Source organism: Hemitrygon akajei, chromosome 4 (assembly GCF_048418815.1).
Source record: "Hemitrygon akajei chromosome 4, sHemAka1.3, whole genome shotgun sequence".
NCBI classification, from domain to species: domain Eukaryota; kingdom Metazoa; phylum Chordata; class Chondrichthyes; order Myliobatiformes; family Dasyatidae; genus Hemitrygon; species Hemitrygon akajei.
The window spans coordinates 33,250,894-33,273,955 of record NC_133127.1 but is presented as its reverse complement, the minus strand read 5'-3'; the positions used below and the strand labels follow the sequence as shown (position 1 = coordinate 33,273,955).

Sequence of the window (23,062 nt, the reverse complement as noted above, 5' to 3'; positions counted from 1 at the left end):
CTTCTCCAGTCTTCCATCAAAAGCTCAGCCCCTTGCAGATTTTCCATCTGTTTTTCCTTTTCCTTTGTTTCAGTAATGGTATCTGATCTTTCAGCCATGTTGTACTTGAATGTTGTGGTTACTTTACAAACTGTTGCAACCAATCTCTTTAACTAAAATAGCAGTTCTACCCCCTTCTTCCCAATTCCTCGTTTATTTTATTATGCTCATTGGTAATGCTGCAGGATAACAGTTTTTGTTTTAAAGTTACAAAAATGCAGAAACAAATAAAGCATGAAATGTCACATCTGTATGTTTAATGTCACAAAAAGTTCAATCTGAAATGTTAAGTCTACCTGCCCCTCCGTAGTTTATTTTTGCAGATGTGCAGAATTTTACAATGGAAATTTACTCTTCAAAAAACATTAAAGCTACGTCTGATAGACGTAGCATGCATAAATATTGCTGCTAAAATAGGGAAAGCTAGCCACTAGAAAGGATAAGGACATGGATGGGTTCAGGTGCAGGCCGATGGCACTGGGCAGCACGGACTAGACAGGCCAAAGGGCCTGTTCCTGTGTAAGCTGGCCTGGGCTCTCTTACCGTGTTAAAGGCACGATGTAAATGTCGGGGGAGGGGGTAAAATGTTATTTCTTCTCATCCCATGAGTTTTAGTGAAATCTATCTCTCGTTTTTAATTCAGACGAACACACCTTAGTCTCTTGCGCGATAAAACCACAAAAGCAATTTGCATTTTTTTGCGTAACTGACATAAACAGAAAATAAAATCAACCCCTGAAAGTTGCTCTCCCCGGGAACAGACACTGCTCGGGTCGCCTGCAGTCGCTCTATATGCGCATGCGTGCATGGGCGGGCCGGGCCCCGGACCTGATTTTCGTGTTTCCACGGAGACCACAGCTGGGGGTTTTGACAATGAACAACCCCGAGGTGGTGTTCACGTTGTTTTACGTCGTTTTGTGCTTCTGCTTCGTTTTAACCCCGACTGAGTTCCGTTCGGCGGGATTGACGGTGCAGGACCTGCTGTCCGATCAGCTGGGCAGCGAGCAGCTGGCCTTCGTCCACTACCACATCCGCAGGACGGCCGCCACTCTCGCCGTGCACTCACTACTGCCGCTAGGTAAGCGCCGCTGCGCCGGTGGCAGGGGAGGATGGCCCGAGCGGTCTGCTGGGACTGTGGGACCGGACCGGGCCCTCTGCTGGGACTGTGGGACCGGACCGGACCGGCCCGGGCCCTCTGCTGGCGTCTAATCAAGGCGTTGTCAATTGCCTGTATTAAAAGGTTTGAACTCTCTAATTTCAGTTCCAGTGATCATTGTAGTTACTGAAACTCTTGAGGCAGGTGTATATGGGTCCGTGTCATTTGTACTTGCTGACACGTGTAGGAAAAGAAAGTTACATTCTACTTCCTCTCTTAGGTTTCTGCAGAAAGAAACTGATCAATTCTTTGAGAATTGAATGAATTCCTTATATTAAATCAGAATTGCAACCCTGTTCTGACATAAAGTCTATATACTGGCCTATTAAATCTAATTCTCTTTTTCACACGTACTGCTTTTTCCAAGGCAACCCGAGTGAATCTGCAGATGCTGGAAATAAATAAAAAACACAAAATGCTGGCAGAACTCAGCAGGCCAGACAGCATCTATGGGAGAAGGTAGTGACAACGTTTCGGGCCGAAATGTCGTCACTACCTCCTCCCATAGATGTTGTCTGGCCTGCTGAGTTCTGCCAGCATTTTGTGTTTTTTACTGCTTTTTCCAATCTTGTTCTTGTTTCTATAGTAGTTCAACTTTAGCCAGTGTACTAGATTAACTTTCTTTCCATCTAATTCCATGCCAGTTCTAAATGTTTTCCTTGTAGCTCCCTTGCAAGATGGCGCTGGTGAGGCAGTGGATGTCATTTACTTGGATTTTCAGAAGGCATTTGATAAGGTGCCACACGTGAGGCTTCTTAACAAGATAAAATCCTATGGTGTTACAGGAAAAATACTGGCATGGATAGCAGAATGGCCGACAGGCAGGAGCCAGCAAGTGGGAATAAAAGGGGCCTTTTCTGGTTGGCTGCTGCTGACTAGTGGTGTTCCTCAGAGGTCAGTATCAGGACTGCTACTTTTCACTTTGTCAGTGATTTAAATAATAGAATCAGTGGCTTTGTAGCAAAGTTTGCACATGATACGAAGATGGGTGGAGGGGTAAGTAACGCTGAGGAAGCAATGCGATTGCAGCAGGACTTAAAAGAATGGGCAAATGTGACACAGATGGAATACAGTGTTGGGAAATGTATGATAATGCATTTTGATAAAAGGAACAAGAGTGTGGATCATTTCTAAATGGGGAGAAGGTTCAAACATCAGAGGTGTAGAGGGACTTGGGAATCATGCAAGACTCCCAGAAGGTTACGGTAATTAACAGTTGAGTCTGTGATAAAGAAGGCAAATGCAAGGTTGGCATTCATTTCAAGGGGAATAGAATATAAAACCAAGGAGATAATGCCGAGCCTTTATAAGACTCTAGGCAGGCTGCACGGAGAGTATTGTCAACAGGTTTGGGCCCCATGTCTCAGAAAGGATGTGTTATCATTGGAGAGAGTCCAGAGGAGGTTCATGAGGATGATTCCAGGAATAAAGGGGTTAACATATGAGAAGCATTTGGCAGCTTTGGGCCTGTGCTCACTGGAATTTAGAAGAATGCGAGGAGATCTCATTGAAACCTACTGAATGTTGAAAGGACTAGATAGGGTGGATGTGGAGAAGATGTTTCTTACGGTGGGGGTATCCAGAACCAGTGGGCACAACCTCAAAATTGACTGGCAATCCTTTGGAACAGACGTAAGGAGGATTTTTTTTTTTTAGCTAGAGTAGTAAATCTGTGGAATGCTTTGCCACAGACTGGTGGAGGCCAAGCTTGTGTGTATATTTAAGACGGAAGTTGATAGTTTCCTGATCGAAAGATATGGTGAGAAGGTGGGTGTATGGGGTTGAGTGAGAACCGGAATCAGCCGTGATGGAATGGCGGAGCAGACTTGATGGGCTGAATGGGATAATTCTGCTCCTGAGTCTTATGGTCTTATGGACATACAGCAACATTTTGTCAGCAACTCACAAAACTGCTAGATACTCTACTAGATATATTTCGTCTGAACTATGATCACTGCAATCTGCAGCCTGTAATTTTCTTTTAAGAAATGTACTTTTAAACCATCTAAACGAACTAGAAATTTTGCAATCTCCTGAAGGAGGAACTGTTTTGTCTGCGCTTAACCCGCTTCCCTCTCATCTCACCATTACTATCGGGAGGAAGGTTCGGGAGACTTGGATCCCACATTAACAAGTTTGGAAATAGTTCTTGCCCTGCAGCCACTGGGCTCCTGGACTGGCTTCACTCACCTCAGCGCTGAACTCACTCAGTAGCTGTGGACTGACTTTTAGGGACCCCCTTGTTTCTTTGTTTTGTGGCTGCTAGCAAGAAGATAAATCTCAAGGTTGCATATTGTATACATACTTTGATAATAAATTTGAACTTCTGCCAGTTTAATTTAGTCCACTGGGGTATTTATAACTTTTACATCGCATTGAAACCCACCGAACACAGGACCAAGATGAAATCTAATTAAAACAAAGTTTACATGCAATATAAAATTGTCCTTGCACTTCAAAAGGTGTAAGTTAACACTTGAATGAAAGTGTTATTTTGCAGAGAAAGCAAGGTTGGAGGTGAACCAATTGGCATTATAGAAGTGAGAATGGAAATCTGGTTGAATGGTGCCACAACAATAAACTCTTACTCAATGTCAGCAAAACCAAAGAGCTGATTATAGACAGGAGGAAGACGCTGGAATTTTATGAGCCAGTCTTCATTGGGAACTGGAGATGGAAAGAGTCAGTAATTATAAGTTCCTTGGCATTATCATGTCAGAGGATCTGTCCTGGGAGCAGCATGCAAGTGCCACAGCACCTCTACGTTGTTAGACGTTTGTGTAGATTCAGCATTTCACCATAAACTAACAAACTGCTATAGATGCACAGTGGAGAGCATCCTAACCGGTTGCATCATGGCTTGGTATGGAAACACAAATATCTAGGAACAGAAAAGTCTACAAAAAGTAGTGGATAGAGCCCAGTCCATCACAGGCAAAGCCTTTCCCACCATTCAATGCTGCCACTAGAAAGCAGAATCCATCATCAAGGACCCATACCATCCAGGCCATGTGACTACCATTGGGCAGGAGGTACTGGAGCCTTGGGTCCTACACCACCAGTTCAGGAATGGTTATTACCCTACAACCATCAGGCTCCTGAACCAGAGTGGATAACTTCACTTACCTCGACATTGAATTGATTCTACAACCTACAGACTAAATTTCAAGGGCTGTACAGCTCATGTTCTCATTTTTTTTAATTATTTGCAGAGTTTATCTTTTTTTGCACATTAATTGTTAGCCTATATGTACAGTTTTTCATAAATTTTACATTTTTCAGTAAATGCCTGCAAGAAAATAAATCTCCATGTAGTATATGGAGATATACAGTGGCATGCAAAAGTTTGGGCACCCCTGGTCAAAATTTCTGTTACTGTGAATAGCTAAGCAAGTAAAATATGACCTGATTTCCAAAAGGCATAAAGTTAAAGATGACATATTTCTTTAATATTTTAAGCAAGATTACTTCTTTATTTCCATCTTTTAAGTTTCAAAATAACAAAAAAGGACAAGGGCCTGAAGAAACAGTTTGGGCACCCTGCACGGTCAGTACTTAGTAACACCCCCTTTGGCAAGTATCACGGCTTGTAAACGCTTTCTGTAGCCAGCTAAGAGTCTCTCAATTCTTGTTTGGGGTACTTTCGCCCATTCTTCCTTGCAAAAGGTTTCTAGTTCTGTGAGATTCTTGGGCCGTCTTGCATGCACTGCTCTTTTGCAGTCTATCCACAGATTTTCAATTATGTTTAGGTCGAGGGACTGTGAGAGCCATGGCAAAACCTTCAGCTTGTGCCTCTTGAGGTAGTCCATTGTGGATTTTGAGGTGTGTTTAGGATCATTATCCTGTTGTAGAAGCCATCCTCTTTTCATCTTCAGCTTTTTTACAGACGGTGTGATGTTTGCTTCCAGAATTTGCTGGTATTTAATTGAATTCCTTCTCCCCTCTACCAGTGAAATGTTCCCCATGCCACTGGCTGCAACACAAGCCCAAAGCATGATCGAGTCACCCCAGTGCTTAACAGTTGGAGAGTTGTTTTTTTCATGAAATTCTGCACCCTTTTTTCTCCAAACATACCTTTGCTCATTGCGGCCAGAAAGTTCTATTTTAACTTCCTCAGTCCACAGGACTTGTTTCCAAAATGCATCAGTCTTGTTTAGATGTTCCTTTGCAAACCTCTGACACGGAATTTTGTGGTGAGGATACAGGAAAGGTTTTCTTCTGATGACTCTTCCATGAAGGTCATATTTGCACAAGTGTCGCTGCACAGTAGAACAGTGCACCACCACTCCAGAGTCTGCTAAATCTTCCTAAAGGTCTTTTGCAGTCAAACAGGGTTTTGATTTGCCTTTCTAGCAGTTCTCTTGGAAAGTTTCCTTGGTCTTCCGGACCTCAACTTGACCTCCACCATTCCTGTTAACTGCCATTTCTTAATTACATTACGAACTGAGGAAACGGCTACTTGAAAACACTTTACTATCTTCTTATAGCCTTCTCCTGCTTTGTGGGTATCATTTATTTTAATTTTCAGACTGCTAGGCAGCTGCTTAGAGGAATCCATGGCTGCTGATTGTTGGGACAAGGTTTGAGGAGTCAGGGTATTTATAAAGCTTTGAAATTTGCATCACCTGGCCTTCCCTAATGATAACTGTGAACAAGCCATAGCCCTAACAAGATAATTAAGGTCTGAGACCCTGGTAAAAGTTACCTGAGAGCTCAAATCCCTAGGGGTGCCCAAACATTTACATGGTGCTCCTTTCCTTTTTTTGACTCTAAAATTGTATAAAACAAAAATAATACACTAATCTTGCTTAAAATGTTGAAAAGAATGTTTCATCTTTAACTTTGACTTTTGTAGATCAGTTCATCTTCTACTCACTTAACTATTCACAGTAACAGAAATTTTGACCAGGGATGCCCAAACTTTTTCATGCCCCTGTATATGTACTTTTATAGTAAATTCATTTTTGACTTTGAACTACAGAGAATCTTTTTTCCAATTAAGTTTTGACACAAACTTTGCAAGTAGGTACATGATGTTCCTTTACTGATATGTATGTTCCTATTGTCAGTATTTCTTTACTGTTTGTTTTTTTTCTTGCAGGTTATTATGCTGGAATGTGTTTTGCAACTTCTGATGAAAAGTACTACTACGTCCTTGTGAGCAAGGGATGGATTATTTACTTGGCGATAGCTGTGCTAATTCCTGTCATTGTTAGTCTCATCGTTTGGTATTGGTCCTTAAATAATTGGGGCAATCATCCGATAGCTCGAAGCCTTGCACACTATGCTCTTCCTCAGTCCAGTTGGAGAGCTGTGGCATCTTCTGTTAATACAGAGTTCCGACGGATTGATAAATTTGCCTCTGGTGCACCAGGAGCCCGAGTTGTTGTCACTGATACCTGGGTGATAAAGGTGACTACGTATCGTGTTTATATAGCACAGCAACAGGACATTCACCTCACCCTGACTGAATCAAGGCAGCACGAACTGTGTCCTGACTTAAATACACCAGTGCAATTCCTCACAATCCGAGTGGGCATCATCAATCCACATATCACACCATTTGACATTAGGTAGGTGACGCAGCCCAATGTAGAGTCAGACTTAATTTTCCAAGTTATTGCTGCTTAAAAGTTGAGACTAATTGTCTGATCATTTTTGAGCCGATTTCTTAATATTCTTTCCTTAACACTTTTAAAGTCTTCTAACCTCTTTGCCTTAATACAACAAAGCCATAGCAAGTGGGGTGTAAATAAAAGAAAATGGTTAGCATTAGCTCTCGTCACAGATTGAAATTTCATTTTTTTTGTTTGCAGGTTGAATTCAACAGAATATGGTGAACTGCGTGAGAAGCTCCATACTACAGTCCGGAATGCCCATAATGTGGTCATCCATCAGTCTCTGAGTGACATGTTTTTGGACACATTCAAGATCCAAGTAGAATTGAATCAACGTTATCATCTTTCTGGGAATCAGGTATGCATTGCCACAATTAATAATATCACAGTGAATCTGTGGCAACACAATCACAGAGAAACAATAAAAAGCATAAATATTGCATGCTTTATTCTGAGTTGATGGTCTTCGTCAGGAAATGTAACAGGGTTTAACCATGCACAGAAGTGGTAAAGTTGGGGAATAGGTCTGATTATGGAAAGCATCTGATGTTAAATGAAAAATAATAACTGTGCAAAGCAAAGTTGGGTGCAAATAGGAAAAGTAAACAAAGCTTCTCCAATTAAACTGGAAATAGAATCATTACTATGCAAAGTATGTTGGGCTTAATTGTTTAGAAATAAAATAAAGCTACTCCACAAACTCTGTATCAGTCCCTGTTCATTACCTTATTTAACAATGGATTGGAAGCCTCCCATCTTGTGATTTGAGCTGGCCTTAAAAATTTTTTAGCACTTTCCCTACGTTGCATCAAATTCCATCATCTTTGTGCTTGCTGATGTATATTCACTTCAAATTACTTTCATTCTTACTTCTACATCCTTCTTCACTTCTATCTCTGTAACCATTTTACACCATGCAACCCTCCAAAATCTCTCTGCTTCAAAAGCTCTGACCATGAATTTCCTTGTTCCACTGTTTACGGCTTTCCCTTCAGCTGTGTAGGCTGTAAGATTTAGAATTTCCTCAACATATCTGTTGCTACCTCTCCTGCTTTCTAATCTTTATCACAGTGCTTCAAGTGTACCTCCTTGGCTAAATTTCAAATCACTTGTCCTAAACACAAGAAAGTCTTCAGATGCTGAAGATCCAAAGCAACACACACACACAAAATGCTGGAGGAACTCAGCAGGTCAGGCAGCATCTATGGAAATAAACATTTCAGGCAAAACCCTTCTTCAGGACTGGAAAGAAAGGGGTAGACACCTGAATAAAAAGGTGGTGAGGAGGGGAAGGAGGATAACTAGAAGGTGACAGGTGAAGCTAGGTGGGTAGGAAAGCTGGAGAGGAATTAGCTGTCCTAACATCTACTCAAGATATTTTAAAACACCTTAGGAATATATTATGGGTTGAAATTTGGTATTGTTTTATTACTTTTATAGTCACCAAACAATTGATAGAGCGTACAATCATCACAGTGAAGTACAAATCGAAGTAAATATAATAAAAAATTTAAATTATAAATCATAATTAGAAAACAGAAAAGGGAAGCTAAGGTAGTGCAAGTCAGGTCCAGATATTTGGGTCAGATTCGGGTCAGGATCCGTTCAGCAGTCTTATCACAGTTGGAAAGAAGCTGTTTCCAAATCTGGCCGTATGAATCTTCAAGCTCCTGAACCTTCTCCCAGAGGGAAGAGGGACAAAAAGTGTGCTGGCTGGGTGGGTTGTGTCCTTGATTATCCTGGCAGCACTGCTCCGACAGCGTGCAGTATAAAGTGAGTCCAAGGATGGAAGATTGGTTTGTGTGATGTGCTGGGCTATGTTCACGATCTTCTGCAGCTTCTTCCGGTCATGGACAGGACAACATATTATTGTTACAAATACCAAGATACAGTGAAAACCATCAATTATTCTCTGTTTCTTACATTTCTGATGGTTTATTGCAATTTGCTCTCTTGATCTGTATGTATACTGTTCATACAGATCAAAATGAGATAAAATAAGGTAAAACAATAATATAGAATAAAGTGTAAAAGCTACCAGAAAGTGCATAAAAAGGTGATAAACACACTAGAAACATAGGAAACTGGATGGGTTTCATCTTACTGAAACTTTGACCAGACTGATTTAAATGATTTAATCTTGCATACTTGTTCAAAAAAATGTGTTGCTTTTTATCCAGCTTTGCAAACAGTAGAGTTTTGTTTAATGACTTCTGAAACAGTAACAGATTAGAGGATGGTTTTCTCAAAGGAGGTCATATTTGTCTTAGAAAGTCTTGAGGCCATAGCTGAAAAGGGAAATGTAAAGTGGATTGTGTCTTGATATGAAAGCTTGAGTATGTCACACCAAGACTATCTAAATTATTGTTTAAAAATTGCTTCACACCCCTTATCCCACTTCTTTTCATAAATTTATAATCCCTTGGAAATCTGTAATCCTTGTCAATGATTATAAGAGTTGGAATCGGGTCAACAAAAGAAATAAAAACCAAAGTAGTCCACATAGTCATACAATTTATTAAGGTCATCCATTTTCCAGTTTGATCTGTCATATCCCTAGAGGCTCTATTTGTCAAAAATCTATTAATTGTAGCCTTGAATGTGATAAATCCTGTCAGAACCTTTTGTCTACTTTATCAAAAGCTATTTCGAAAAGTCAGATTTACTACATCTATTAGTTTTCTATCATAAACCTTGCTGCTTGTATCCTTGAAACTCCATCAGGGGCCTCATGCCCAATCACATTATGTTCTGTATTGAACAGCTTCTTATCAATAGTATATGTATCTCAAGATAACTGGCTGCTAAATCCCTATTTTCTCTTGGCTGTGTTTTCTTATCATGACTTTTTTCATAAAGAGGGGAATTTTGGAAGAGCATTCCTAATGTATCCATCATCTCTAAGGGGTTCTCTTTTGCAATCCTAAAGTGCTCAGATTGGAGTTGTATACTCCAGTTCTACTCTGCACAATCATCTGGAAGAGAATATAATTGATATTATAAGAGAGTAAGTGTGTAGTTTGCAGCTTGGCATCGAAGCAAATGTTAAAACTATGCTCTCAAGTTTGTAAACCCTTTCACTCTGCTTCAGATTTGAGTACAATGAAGATTAAAGGCATGTACAGATGAGGGAGTCTACAGAGGATATTTATTAAATCTAACATGTTTCCATAGAAATTTGCAGTTTGTTTCCCATGCCTCAAGCATAGTCATTGCTTCCATCTGCCACTTATCAATGATTGATAAGTTGCTGTCTTAACTTTGAAAACTCTTCTAGAAATTAATCTTACTTGGAAAAGAACATCCTGTCATTAATACTGAATTTTCTTTTATTTAGTTTGTGTTTATGTCCTGATATCTAGCAGACACAATTATAAGATATTAAACTTGTTCCAGGTTAACGAGCTAGAACTTTGCAGTAAAATAACAGCATTTGAAGTTTATAAACAAAGAAATCACATCACAGTCTTGTGATACAAAAGAGAAACCATATGAATTGTAATTGCACAAATCATTCGGCAATTTGTGATAATAACGCACTATTGTGATTGGTCTTGCAGAAAATTGGTTCAGCATTTGCGTTTTATGAAACTTCATCATTTCTATACTAATTGCCAATTAAACTCGATGTAATGTAATGCCTGTTAAAGTAAAAACTCTTTCAATGGGGATATTTATTTTCTCGTTTTGCCATTCAATATTCTGGCCCAGTGGAGTCTCATTTTTGCAGGTAATGAGTTGTTCATGGAAATTTATAACCATTCAAAACAGGAACGGTTCCTCTCTTTCCCTCTTTCCAATCCCTGATTCGTTCTTTATTTCTGTATTCAACTTGGAGACATAGAAATATTACAATAGGAAGGAATCCAGAAAGAACTACCCTTCCTAACCCAATCACAAGGTTCGAAGGCTAGCAGTTCCTAGCTTCTCAAGTACACACTTGACTCTGGTTCATTTTCCCACAGTCCATAAAAACTGACATTCACCAAGATCCCAGTAGCACTGTTACTCTCTTTATTGGCTTGTGCTTCATGGAATTTGTAACATGAAAATTTGTGCTGAAAGAGGAGGTGAATTACTTCCTTTGTCACAGGAGATGTGGGGGTTGATCACTTTGATTGCTTTAGGATTAAAATGACTACTGAATTGTGTTTGACCATGAATTACAACCATACATTCTCAGTCTGTATTCAGTCATGTGAAATCCAGCACAGATCTGTCAGCTCAGAATCAGATTTACTATCTCTCATACGACATGAAATTTGTTGTTTTGCAGTAGCAGTACAGTGCAGAGACATAAAATTACTCTAAATTGCAAAAGTAATAGTGCAAGAAAAGGAATAAAAAAGGTAGTAAATCATAGACACAACAAATTCTGCAGCTGCTGGAAATCTTGAGCAATGCACACAAGATGCTTGAGTAAATCAGCAAGTCAGGCAGCGTCCATGGAGGGGAGTAAAGAGTCAACATTTTCAGCTGAGACACTTCATCAAAGCTGGAAAGAAAGGAGGAAGAAACCAGAATAAGAAGGTGGGGGGGATGGGAAGGAGTACAGTATAAGCTGGCAGGTAATATGTGAATCCAGGTGAGGGGGAAGGTGGGTGGAGAGGGCAGTGTGTCTTTAGAACGTTTGGATTTCTTTTGGGGAAATTGAACTAGAAAAATGTTAAGTACTTCATCTGAGTAAAAGGAATCAATAAACTGTTGTGCTGTAATGAGTAAGCCATGTACTAGTCCTAAAAGAAACCAGAATGGATGACATTGGGGAAAATCAAAGAATTGATCATTTGTTTTGTGAATGAGCTGTCAAAACTCTTAAGCTGGGTATAAAAGAGCCATGGAAATGTTTGAAAGAGAGGAGGAGTGTTTAAAAGAAACACATTAAAGGTAGCCAACACCTTCCAGTAGATTTCAAATTACTGTCCGTGGGAATGTGGTGTGACCAAGTTGTGTGTTATATTACAGATCATATGCCACTTCAAAATGGTCATCTGTTCCTGTTTGTCACTTGTGAAAACTGTTATAACAGAAGCTATGTAAATGGAAAGTCGTTTTATTGCTTTAAAAAAAGGGATAGGTTTTCAGATTTCGTTAACAAAAGGTAGAATATAAATTCAAGTTGTACCTCGTGTGACAATAATTCAATTCTACAATGGTGCTGTCAGTATTTAATCAAATCAAAAATAACATTGATCTTGAAGACATATACTGGTAAGTAGGGCAGAGTTGGATTTGTTATTGGAAAACTAATATAGTTTGAAGAATTGTATAATACCTAAAACTTTGTAAGTTAACTGAATCACAGTTGTTCTCAAAGGATCTTTTAGAGGCAGATGATAGAGATATTATCTAATTTTCTTTTAATTGCACACTGTTTCTTTAAAACAGGAACTGGAGCCATGCATTGGCTGCATGCAGACAGCTGCTAACATCAAACTTGTCAAAGTCTGTATGGACCCAACTGAGGGTGAATGCCAACAGTGCTACTGTCGTCCTATGTGGTGTCTGACCTGCATGGGGAAATGGTTTGCCAGCCGCCAAGACCAGCAGCATCCAGAAACGTGGCTTTCAAACCGGGTGCCTTGCCCTACTTGTCGATCAAAGTTCTGCATTCTTGATATCTCTATTGTTAGCTAAAAATTACTCGTGAGCCTGGTTGTCTGTTTACACGCAAGATTTCATTTCTGGCCTTGTGCATTCTGGTACTGTAATAACAACCAATTTTTGTTAGATGGTTTGAATGCCTCTGAAACTTACATTATTCACTTGTTTACAATTTTGACCCAAGGATTTGTGAGTTGCTGCCTCAAAAGCCAACAAACTGGAGGAGTTTCTGTAACAAAATTCCTGAGGTATTCTCTTTTTTACTCCATTGCAGAGTGGCGCAGTGCTGCAGCAGTTAGTGCCGATGCCTCATTGCCTTGGAGATGCATGATCAATTTTGACTTCAGCTGCCATCTGTATGAACTTCCACATTCTCCCTGTCATTCCATGCAGTTGTTCCAGGTTCACCAGTTTTCTATATATCCCAAAGAAGTGCTGGTAGCTAATTGGCTACTGTAAATTGCCATCTTAAAGGATTAAGGGAATAGTTTGTAGATCTGAAAGAGAATCTGTTGCAGGGGTACTGGAAGTAAGAGGAGTGGATTAAGGTTGATGGAATCGTTGTGGGTGGTGGTATAGATTCAATGGGCCGAGTGCCTTTCTTCCCTGATGTAATTAGCAGGTTAAATTTATTACACCTAAACTGAAACCTGTGTCTCCATCTGGTGGGAAGGTTAAAATCTAATGGCTTTTGTCACAGAAGAAGTCAGATCAAGAATTCACTACGGGGAGGTGGGGGGGGGGGGGGGGTCACAGCTAGCACTGCCCCACAGTGCTGGGTTCAATCCTGGCCTAAGATGCTGTGGAGTTTGCACATTCTTCCTGTGACTACCTGGCTTTCCTCCCACGTTCCCAAAGGTTTGTACAGGTTGGTTAATTGGCCATTGTAAATTGCCTCGTGTTCAGGTGAATGAGAAATCTGGGAGGAGATGATTAGAAAATGCAGAGAATAAAACTGCAATTAAAGAGGGATTGGTGTAAATGGATGGACAATGGTCACAAGGTTTGGCTTGATGGGCTGAAGTGTCCGTTTCTGTGTTGTGTGAGTGGGTGACAATAATTGAACTTTTAGAAGTTATTTTAAATTGCTTGAACTGTTTCTGAACTTCAAACTTGTATGTTTTATATAATTCTAAACTGTCTTTTAGCTTTATACTTCAGAGGCAATGATTACTTATTTTTATATCTGCAGTGGTCCACATTATCACTACAAATTACACGATTACTGCAGAAAAAACACAATAATGGGTAGCAAATACCTATGAGAGAATTGAGATGTATTTTTTTAAACACAGTTCTACTTTATGAACTATTGCTGAATCCTGTTGCTATCGTGGTGATGGGATTTTCTGATTTCCTACAGGAAAATGTTATTAGCCATTGCATTTTCTGGGACAGGGTGTTCTTCAACTGCACTTTGTTAGTTCCCTGATTAACAGAGGCATTGGGAAGCTTGGATTTATTACCTAACAGAGATTTTGGTAATAGACCTTATTGAAGTTCAGTAGTCTGATGATGATGCTTCCACAGTTCCTCCAGTAGAGGGAGGAAAATGGTGTGACTCTCTCTAGCTTGTTTAACAATAAATGCAAAGAATAGTGTGTTGCAATTTCATTTTAAATCCTTGTAGATATACAGAAAAGACATTGTCCTCATTCACATGGAACGATGATTTAACACGATTTTTACACTCTGAAATCATCAGTAAAGCCCATTATAATCCTTTCCATTTGGTAATAACAAAAATGTACATTTTGATTAAACTAAACAGCATTTGAAAATTGTCATGCTGATTGGGTTTTCTCTAGGAATAAGTCTAGGCTCTTGCTGACCTTGCTCTTTGTTCAATGAGAGGGAAAACCAATACATTAGCTTTGAAGATTCTTAGGTCTGAGAACATTGATGTGGAATTTTCATGGTTGGAGCTAAGGAACAGCTGCATATTGACCATCAGTAGTAGGGATGGCATTAAACAGGAAATCGGATCCATAAAATAAGGGCACAACTCTAATCAAAGGATAATTGATGTACAGTTAGGTCAAACAAATTGAATTACAAATAATACTGTCGAGGAGGAATTTCTGGAGTATATACAAGGTTGATACCAGTATGTTCAGGAGACAGGCTGTCCTATTCTGGGTGCAGTGTAATCAGAAAGGATTACTAAACAATCGTGAGGGAAAAGAATAATCCTTCTGATCATAACTAATTCTTCATTAAGATGAAAAGTTAGAGTTGATTTTGAAATGTGTTCCTGAATCAAAATAAACAATAATATTATTGAGCCAGTGTTGAAAACATATAGGTATGGCAGTGGATTGTCAAAAGCATATCTTTAATGCGGGTGTGAATTAATGATAACAGTCATTCATTCCTGTCTGATGGAAAACTAAAACAGAAAAGGTGACTCATCTATGGATTTCAACATCTGTGAGGGTTAATATCAAATTTCTGGGGGAAAAGTAGAGAAAAAGCCAGTTAAAGTGGAAACCTGAGGATTTGGAGCCAATTAAGGGGGACAAAGGGGTTGATACAGAAAAGAAAAACAGAGTGCACAACCTAGAGAGCACAAACTAATTGTAAAGGCCTCGATAGATAAATGAGGACAAATGTAGGCCACTACAGTCAGGAACTGGAGAAAAAAGATGGCAAGCCAATTAAGTACATAGTTTGGTTCTGCATTCACAAAGGAAACAAATAATCCTACAGAAAAATAGCGTTGAGTAAGAGGGAGGAACTAAATGAAATAAATATTACAAGGGAAATAATTTGGGGGAAATTAGAGGGATTAAAGACTGATAAATCCGCAGTGCTGATGGGTCTGCATCCCAAAGCATTTCAGGAAGTAGACCTAGAAATATGAGATGCTTTGATCAACTGGAACTTTTGCAGTGGATTGGAGGACAGATAATCTGACTATTTAAAAAGAGGTAAATAGAGAAAAGAGGGAAACTAGAGACGAGTTATCTTAGAGATCAATAATAGGCAAATTGCAAGAGTCCATTATAAATGATGTAATAGCCTGGAACTTGTGGAAGAGAGATATGATCTGACAAAGTTAACATTGGTTAAAGGAAAATTATACTAGCAATTCAACTGGAATTTTTTTAATGAGCTTTGTTATAACTTTAAGAAACTTTTTGATAAAGGTCACATGTAAAAGATATAAGAGATTAGTATATGAAATTAAACCACTTGGGATTGAGAGCAAAGTGTTGACGAATAGAGAACTGGCTGTCTGAAAAGAAACAGAAATGGGTCCTTTTTTCCCCAAATTGGCAGATAGTATCTTGTGGGACCAATCTGATCCTTAAATAGGCTACGGCTTGCCCATCAAGCATATTACTTGTCATGGAATATTGTGTTTCCATCTATTCTACTTATGAAATCCAATTAATATGTTTACATTCTAGTGTAATTTATAAAGCTGCCACCTTGAGATTCTTGAGTGTTTTAATCTTTGTTGCTCTAATAATGTTCTCTAATATGAAGTGTCCCATATGCTGATCTTGTGATATGCATAATTAATGATGCTCTTATTCAAACACTTCGATTTGGGCATCTTTGAGGCCATCATTTATTAACCACTGCTCTCTCTCCTTGAAAGTGAAGGCGAGTAACATTCTAGAACTGTCACATTATGGAAATGTAATCCCATTTGTTGTGTTGAGTTCCAAAATTTTAAACCAGCCATGAGAAAGAATTGGTGAGTCAGGATGGGGTGTGATTTGACACAATACTTGCTATTGGCATTGTTGCTGTGCTCCTGCTATCATTTGAGTCACAGCTTTGGAATATGCTTGGTAAATACTGTAATGTGCAGCCTCATTGTATTGAAGATGGAAGAAGTGAATATTTGAAGTGGAGTGCACAGTGCTAATTAAGCAATGTTTTGAATGTCTATTGATCAAAAGTATAAGGAGCATATCATAAATTGATATTGTAAGCAACACTATAGTTAGATTGATTTCTGTTGTCAAAACATTTAGAATTGAGAAGGATAGGTCATGGGTTTTTTTTATGCCAGATCAGTTACCTTTCAATAATGGAAACTAGATACTGCATTTTAAATCTCAGAATATCTTTCATACAGACAAAATTACCAATCATTTATATCCATCCATATAGATGGGTTTCTTCTAATTAGTGTATCCCAATATAAATACTCCATCTGTTTGAACATGCTGGTACATTATAATTAAGTCTGTTACCATAGTTTTTGAAATATACATAGCCAGTTCAAATTAATTATTCATTTGCAATGGATTGCTTACAAACTTAAAATAATCTGTCTTTCATCTTATATGTCACTTTTTTGATGAGTAAATTAGCTTTCAGCACACTGATGAATTTACTTACTTTTCCCCCACGAGGAATGTAACTAATTATTGTGCGACTTTATATTCACTTTCTTTTCCCACCACTTATGATATCTCTGGATTATGTGTGTCTGTTTGGGCATATTGAATTTTGCCCTTTTCACTATTTTGTGATCTTTAATCCATTCTTCAATATACATCCTGAAATTCTTTTTCTTCACAAACATCCACGAAAACAGAGGAGTGCCCCAAAGAATGAATGACAGTTAAATGTTAGAACCCCAAAGCCCCCCCCCCCCCCCCACATTAGCAGCAACAAAGCACATTGTGAACTTGGTATGTACTGGACGGCTTCCACAAAATAGTTATTATCCTCAGCAACTTCCGCCACCTTCAACAGGACCCCCACCACCAAGCACATCTTTCCCTCTCTACCCCTCTCAGCTTTTCATAGGGATCATTCCCTCCACGACTACCTGGTCCACACACCCCCCCCCCCCACAGAACTCCCACCTGGCATTTATCCCTGCAAGTGCAAATGCTACACCTGTCCCCACACCTCCCCCCTTACCACCATTCCAGGCCCCAGACAGTCCTTCCAGGTGAGGCAACACTTCACCTGCGAGTCTGCTGGAGTTGTCTATTGCATCCGGTGCTCCCGGTGCGGCCTCCTCTGCATCGGTGAGACCCGACGCAGATTGGGGGACTGCTTCATCGAGCACCTACGCTCCATCCGTCACAATAGACAGGACCTCCCGGTTGCCACCTACTTCAACTCTGCCTCTCATTCCCATCTAGATATGTCCATACATGGCCTCCTCTACTGCCATGATGAGGCCAAACTCAGGTTGGAGAAGCAACACCTCATCTACCATCTGGGTAGTCTCCAGCCTGGTGGTATGAACATTGAATTCTCCAATTTCCGGTAATTCCCTCCCCCTCCCCCTTCCCCTATCTCAGGTCCCTCTCTGCCTCTCTCCCCTTTCAACTTTCTGCTTCTTTATCTCTACAGTTCTTTCATGCTTATCCCCTCCCCCTCCCCCCTTTAGCTTTCTTCTGATTGGTTTTCCACCTGGCGCCTCTAAGCCCTACCCCCTCCCCTATCTCTATTACTGGGCTTCGGCCTCTCTTCCCCCCCCCCCCACATTGCTGATGAAGGGTCTTGGCCCGAAACGTTGGCTACTCTTTTCTCACGGATGCTGCCTGACCTGCTGAGTTCTTCCAGCGTTGTGTACGTATATTCTAGTTATTATCTTGCAGTTCATAACCTGCAAATGCCAAATTCTATTACAATCAAGTACTAAATAGGGTCTGGTTAAAGTACATAAATGGATTTTGTAGCCTGGGAGATGGTGGAAAGCTATAGTGGAAACAAAAGTGTTGCTCTTAGGAGTTATAACATCAAAATCTGAAAAGGAATGGAAAATGTGGAGGAACCAAAAGCTATGGATCCCTTTAGATGGCAGAGTGTGTAGGTTAGGTAGCTAAGAAGAAATGGAATGTTAGTTGAGTCATGTAATAAAGCAGAAAGATGTCATATCACAGTTATGTAACATACACTCAGCAGCCCTATTAGGTGCAGGAGTGAAGCCCAGTGTGGTCTTCTGCTGCTGAAGTCCATCCACTTCAAGGTTCAGCATGTGCATTCAGAGATGCTGTCTGCATACCGCTATTATAATGTGTGGTTACTTGAGTTGCTGTTGTCTTCCTGTCAGCTTGAAACAGTCTGGGTAATCTCTGACCACTCTCATTAACAAGGTATTTTTGCCCACAGAACTGGCACTTACTGGATGCTTTTTTATTGCTTTTTGCATCATTCTCTGTAAACTGTAGAGCAGGGGTTCCTAACCTGAGGTCCAGGGACCCCTCAGTTAACAGTAGGGGTCCATGGCATAAAAAAGGTTGGGAACCTCCGCTCATGAGACTGTTATGTGTGAAAATCCCAGGAGATTAGCAGATTCTGTGATTCTCAGACCACCTTGTCTGGTACCAGCAATCATTCCACAGTCAAAGTCACTTAGATCAGATTTCTTCCCCATTTTGATGTTTGGTCTGAACAACAACTGAACCACCTGACCATGTCTACATATTTTTATTCCTTGAGTTGCTGCTACATCACTGGCTGATTAGATATTTGCATTAATGAGCAGGTGTACCTAATAAAATGGCCACTGAGTTTATTACCCCACAACTAGTGCATTAATGTACTAGCCACAAGTGTACATACAGGAAAGGTGTGATAGCATTACAAAGGGCTCAGAACAAATTAGCCAGGATTGTCAGGAATAATGAATTTAAACTGCATGGAGGTTTGGTTGAAGTTTATAAAATTATGAGAGCCCTAGAGAGTGTGAATAGGAAAGATTTTTTTTCTTTATTTGTGTGCTCAGTAGCCTTGCCTGAATCTAGTATCCCTAAACAGACACTATTCTGAAAGGCATACACAAAATGCTGGAGGAACTCAGCAGGTCAGACAGCATCAATGGAGGAGAACAATTTCTTCAATCTCACCAAATACCACAATATTATTGGCATAAGCTATCGATTCTAATTCTAGTTTCTGTAATAAAAACACACAAAGGAAATAAAGGCATGGATTATTTGCACGTTAATACCTCATTGAGATCCTTACTCCTTCGTTGTTCTTCGAACCCAAAGCCCATACTAACTTGTGAATTCTGATCATCCCAGTTGTCTAACATTGTATTCAAGACCGAATCAAGTTTAATTAGATTATGGTCTTTTTTAGCACAACGTTACAGAGCTATGTAATAAGTCATGGAAACAGGCCCTTTAGCTCAACGCATCCACGTCAACAATGATGCCCATCCAAGCTCATCCCATTTGCTAGTTCCATTATGAAATATAATAAATTTTTGACTTGGGCATTGCAAAATAGAATGACACATTGAACTACTTTGATTAAATTTAAGTCTGCCAAAACTTGACCAAAGTAGATAATAGTGTGCAGTTCCTAATTTCAAAGAGCTGGGAAGATAAGACATTGAGAAGTTGTGAGAGCAATTTTTAGAGATATTTAGATTTAGAGACTTCTAGCACGGTAACAAGCCCAACAAAAGAGTGCTGCTCAATTTCACCCATGTGACCAATTAACCTACTAGCCCATACAACTTTGGAATGTGGGAGGAAACTGGAGCACCCAGAAGAAACTCATGGGAAAGCATAGAAACTCTTTACAAGCACTGGCTCCTTACAAATGTTCTGTCCCCAGTGCAGAATGCCTTTCCAAGGGATCTGACTTCTCCCTAAAATGAGGGGAATTCATACTTAGTGGCCCAGGTCTCTGACTCTGAGTAACATTACTTTCCTGTGAAAAGAATGAAAACTTCATAAAGAAGCTGCACTTCTTTCAACTTTCATTTCCTAGTTGCACAGCAGAAATATTACAGGAAGGGTGAGATTGTGTGAAGGTCGAAACACAATGTAATATGGAAGTGTGCATTATATTTGATAGGAAGGAGGGTGAGAGCACTGATATCTTCACTGCCCTCACCAGGTAGTTCAACCTTTTGCTGGGATTATGCTACCATCCTAGAGGATGCCTGTTAACAGGTTCTACCTATCTACATGATTCATGCCACTGCTATTCTTTGCAATTTGTATCAGAAAATATTTTGTTGGCAGATATATTTTCCTGACAGACATGCTAGGTCAATTGGAAAAATTGAAGCTGCTTGAATGGTGAGAGTCAGATAGCACAAGTTTTAGATATAGGATTACAAACATGAGAAAATCTACAGAACATTCACAAAATACTGAAGGAACTCAGCAGGGCAGGCAGCATTTATGGAAAAGAGTGAACAGTCAACATTTTGGGCAGAGACCCTTCATCAGGATTATCCATGACTGATGCAATTCTAGTGAATGTCTTGTGAAGTTCTGTTCATTCTTTATTTGTTAGTCTTAATGCAACAATTAACATTACTAGCGCTTAATGTTTGATGCCCATCTCTGTCTTTAAGAAGTTTGTTTGTTCTCCCAGTGACTATGTAGGTTTCCTCCAGGTGCTCTGTTTTCCTTCCACATTCCTAAAGCCAAATGGGTTAAGGTTAGCAAGTTGCGGGCATTTTCACTGATGACCAGTCCGTATACACCTCCACCCCATCAGAAGGGCCTTAAAGCTCTTTGCTCATTTCTGAACAACATACGCAACCAGTTCTCTTCCACCACCACTCTCCTCCATTTGACGGAACTGGCCCTCACCCTCAATAATTTCTCCTTTGGCTCCTTCTACTTCCTTCAAACCAAAGGTGTAGCCATGGCACTGGCATGGGTCCCAGCAATGCCTTTCTTTTCATCAGCTACATGAAACAATTCATGTTCCAAGCCTACACCAACATCGCTCCCCAACTCTTCCAATGATACATTGACGGCTGCATTGTTGCTGCTTCCTGCACCCTTGCTGAGCACATTGATTTCCTCCAACTTCCTCCCTGCCCTCAAATTTACTTAGTCCATTTCTGACACCTCCCTTCCCTTTCTTGATCTCTCTGTTTCCATCTCTGGAGACAGTCTATCTACTTATATCTTTTCCAAACCCATTGATTCTCACAGCTACCTGGACTATGCCTCTTCCCACTCTGTCACTTGTAAAAATGCCATACCCTTCTCTCAGTTTGTTCATCTCCACTACGTCTGTTCTCAGGATGAGGCCTTTCATTCTAGAACAACTAAGACATCCTCCTTCAAGAAAGGGGCTTCCCTTCCTCTACTATCAGTGCTACCCTCCCCCACATCTTTAACATTTCACGCACATCTGCACTCACCCTATCCTGCTGCCACCACACCAGGAATAGGGTTCCTCATGTCTTTACCTACCACCCCACTAGCCTCCACACATAATTCTCCATAACTTCTGGCATCTCTAAAGGGATCCCACCACCAAGCACATCTTTGCTTCCCTCCTACTTTCTGCTTTCCTCAGGGACCACTCCCTTGTCCACTTGTCCCTCCCCACTAATCTCCCTCCTGATACTTATCCTTGCAAGGGGAACAAGTGCCACACCTGGCCCTACACCTTTTCCCTGACTACCATTCAGGACCCAACACAGTGCTTCCTGTTGAGGTGACACTTCATATGTGAGTCTGTTGAGGTCATCTACTGTATCCAGTGCTCCTGGTGTGGCCTCTTGCATATCAGTGAGAACCAATGTAGCTTGGGAGACCACTTTGACAAGCACCTCCACTCCGTCCGCCACTAAAAGCAGGATCTCTCAGTGGCCACCCATTTCAATTATACTTCCCATTCCAACAGGCCTGTCCATGGTCTCCTTACTACTGCGATGAGGCCACGCTCAGGTTGGAGGAGCACCAGCTTATATTCCATCTGGATAGCCTCCAATCTGATAGCATGAACATCGATTTCTCAAATTTATGGTAATTGGTCCCCTCACCTTCTCCTTCACCATTCCCCATTCTTGTTTCCCTCCCACATGTTATCTCCTTACCTGCCCATCACCTCCCTCTGGTGCTCCTTTCCCCTTTCTTCCATGGTCTAAAGTCCTCTCCTATTAGATTCACTCTTCTCCAATCCTTTCACCATTCAACTTCCCAGCTCTTTACCTCCCTACCCTCTCTCCTGGTTTCACCTGTCACCTTGTATGTCTTGCTCCCCTCCCCCCACCTTTGTATTCTGACTTCTCCCCTTTCTTTCCAGTCTTGATGAAGGGTCTTATCCTGAAACGTCGACTGTTTACTGTTCTCCATTGATGCTGCCTGGTCTGCTGAGTTCCTCCAGCAACTTGTGTGTGTTGATGTGGGCATGCTACATTAGCACTGGAAGGATGGCAACATTCACAGGCTGCCTCCAGCACATCCTTAGACTGTGTTAGTCATTGATGCAAATGACACATCTAGTTGTATGATGTATATGTGACAAATAAAGCTAATCTAATCTTTAAAGTTAGTGTTACCCTATACAACTATTGTTTGTCCTGCACTTAACAATTTGGGAAAACATTTAATTGGGATGGGGGAATGCTATTAGACAGGAACTTGAGAACATAAATTGGGAGCAGATGTTCTCAGTAAAATACACAGCAGAAATGTGGCAAATGCTCAGGGAACATTTGCATGGTGTTCAACATAGGTATGTTCCATTCAGGTAGGGTAAAAGAAGCATGGTGTACAAAGGATGTAGAAAAACCAGTTAAGAAGAAAAGGAAAGCTTATGAAAGGTTCAAGAAACTAGGTACTGTTAGAGCTCTAGAAAATTACAAGTGTGCCAGGAAGGCGCTCAAGAATTAAATTATTAGAAATAGAAGGGGCTATGAAAAGGCCTTGGCAAGCAGAAATAAGGAAAATCC

At 40.4% G+C, this 23,062-nt stretch overlaps 1 protein-coding gene across 1 annotated transcript; it reads left to right on the top strand.

The window, feature by feature from the left end:
- The first annotated feature begins 848 nt into the window (after nucleotides 1-848).
- On the top strand, nucleotides 849-22,662 carry tmem129 (transmembrane protein 129, E3 ubiquitin protein ligase). Its single transcript, XM_073042263.1, has 4 exons — nucleotides 849-1,117; nucleotides 6,297-6,768; nucleotides 7,012-7,171; nucleotides 12,202-22,662. The coding sequence occupies exons 1-4, from the start codon at nucleotides 913-915 to the stop codon at nucleotides 12,448-12,450; spliced, it is 1,086 nt and encodes a 361-aa protein (XP_072898364.1). The 5' UTR covers nucleotides 849-912; the 3' UTR covers nucleotides 12,451-22,662.
- Nucleotides 22,663-23,062: the final 400 nt, after the last annotated feature.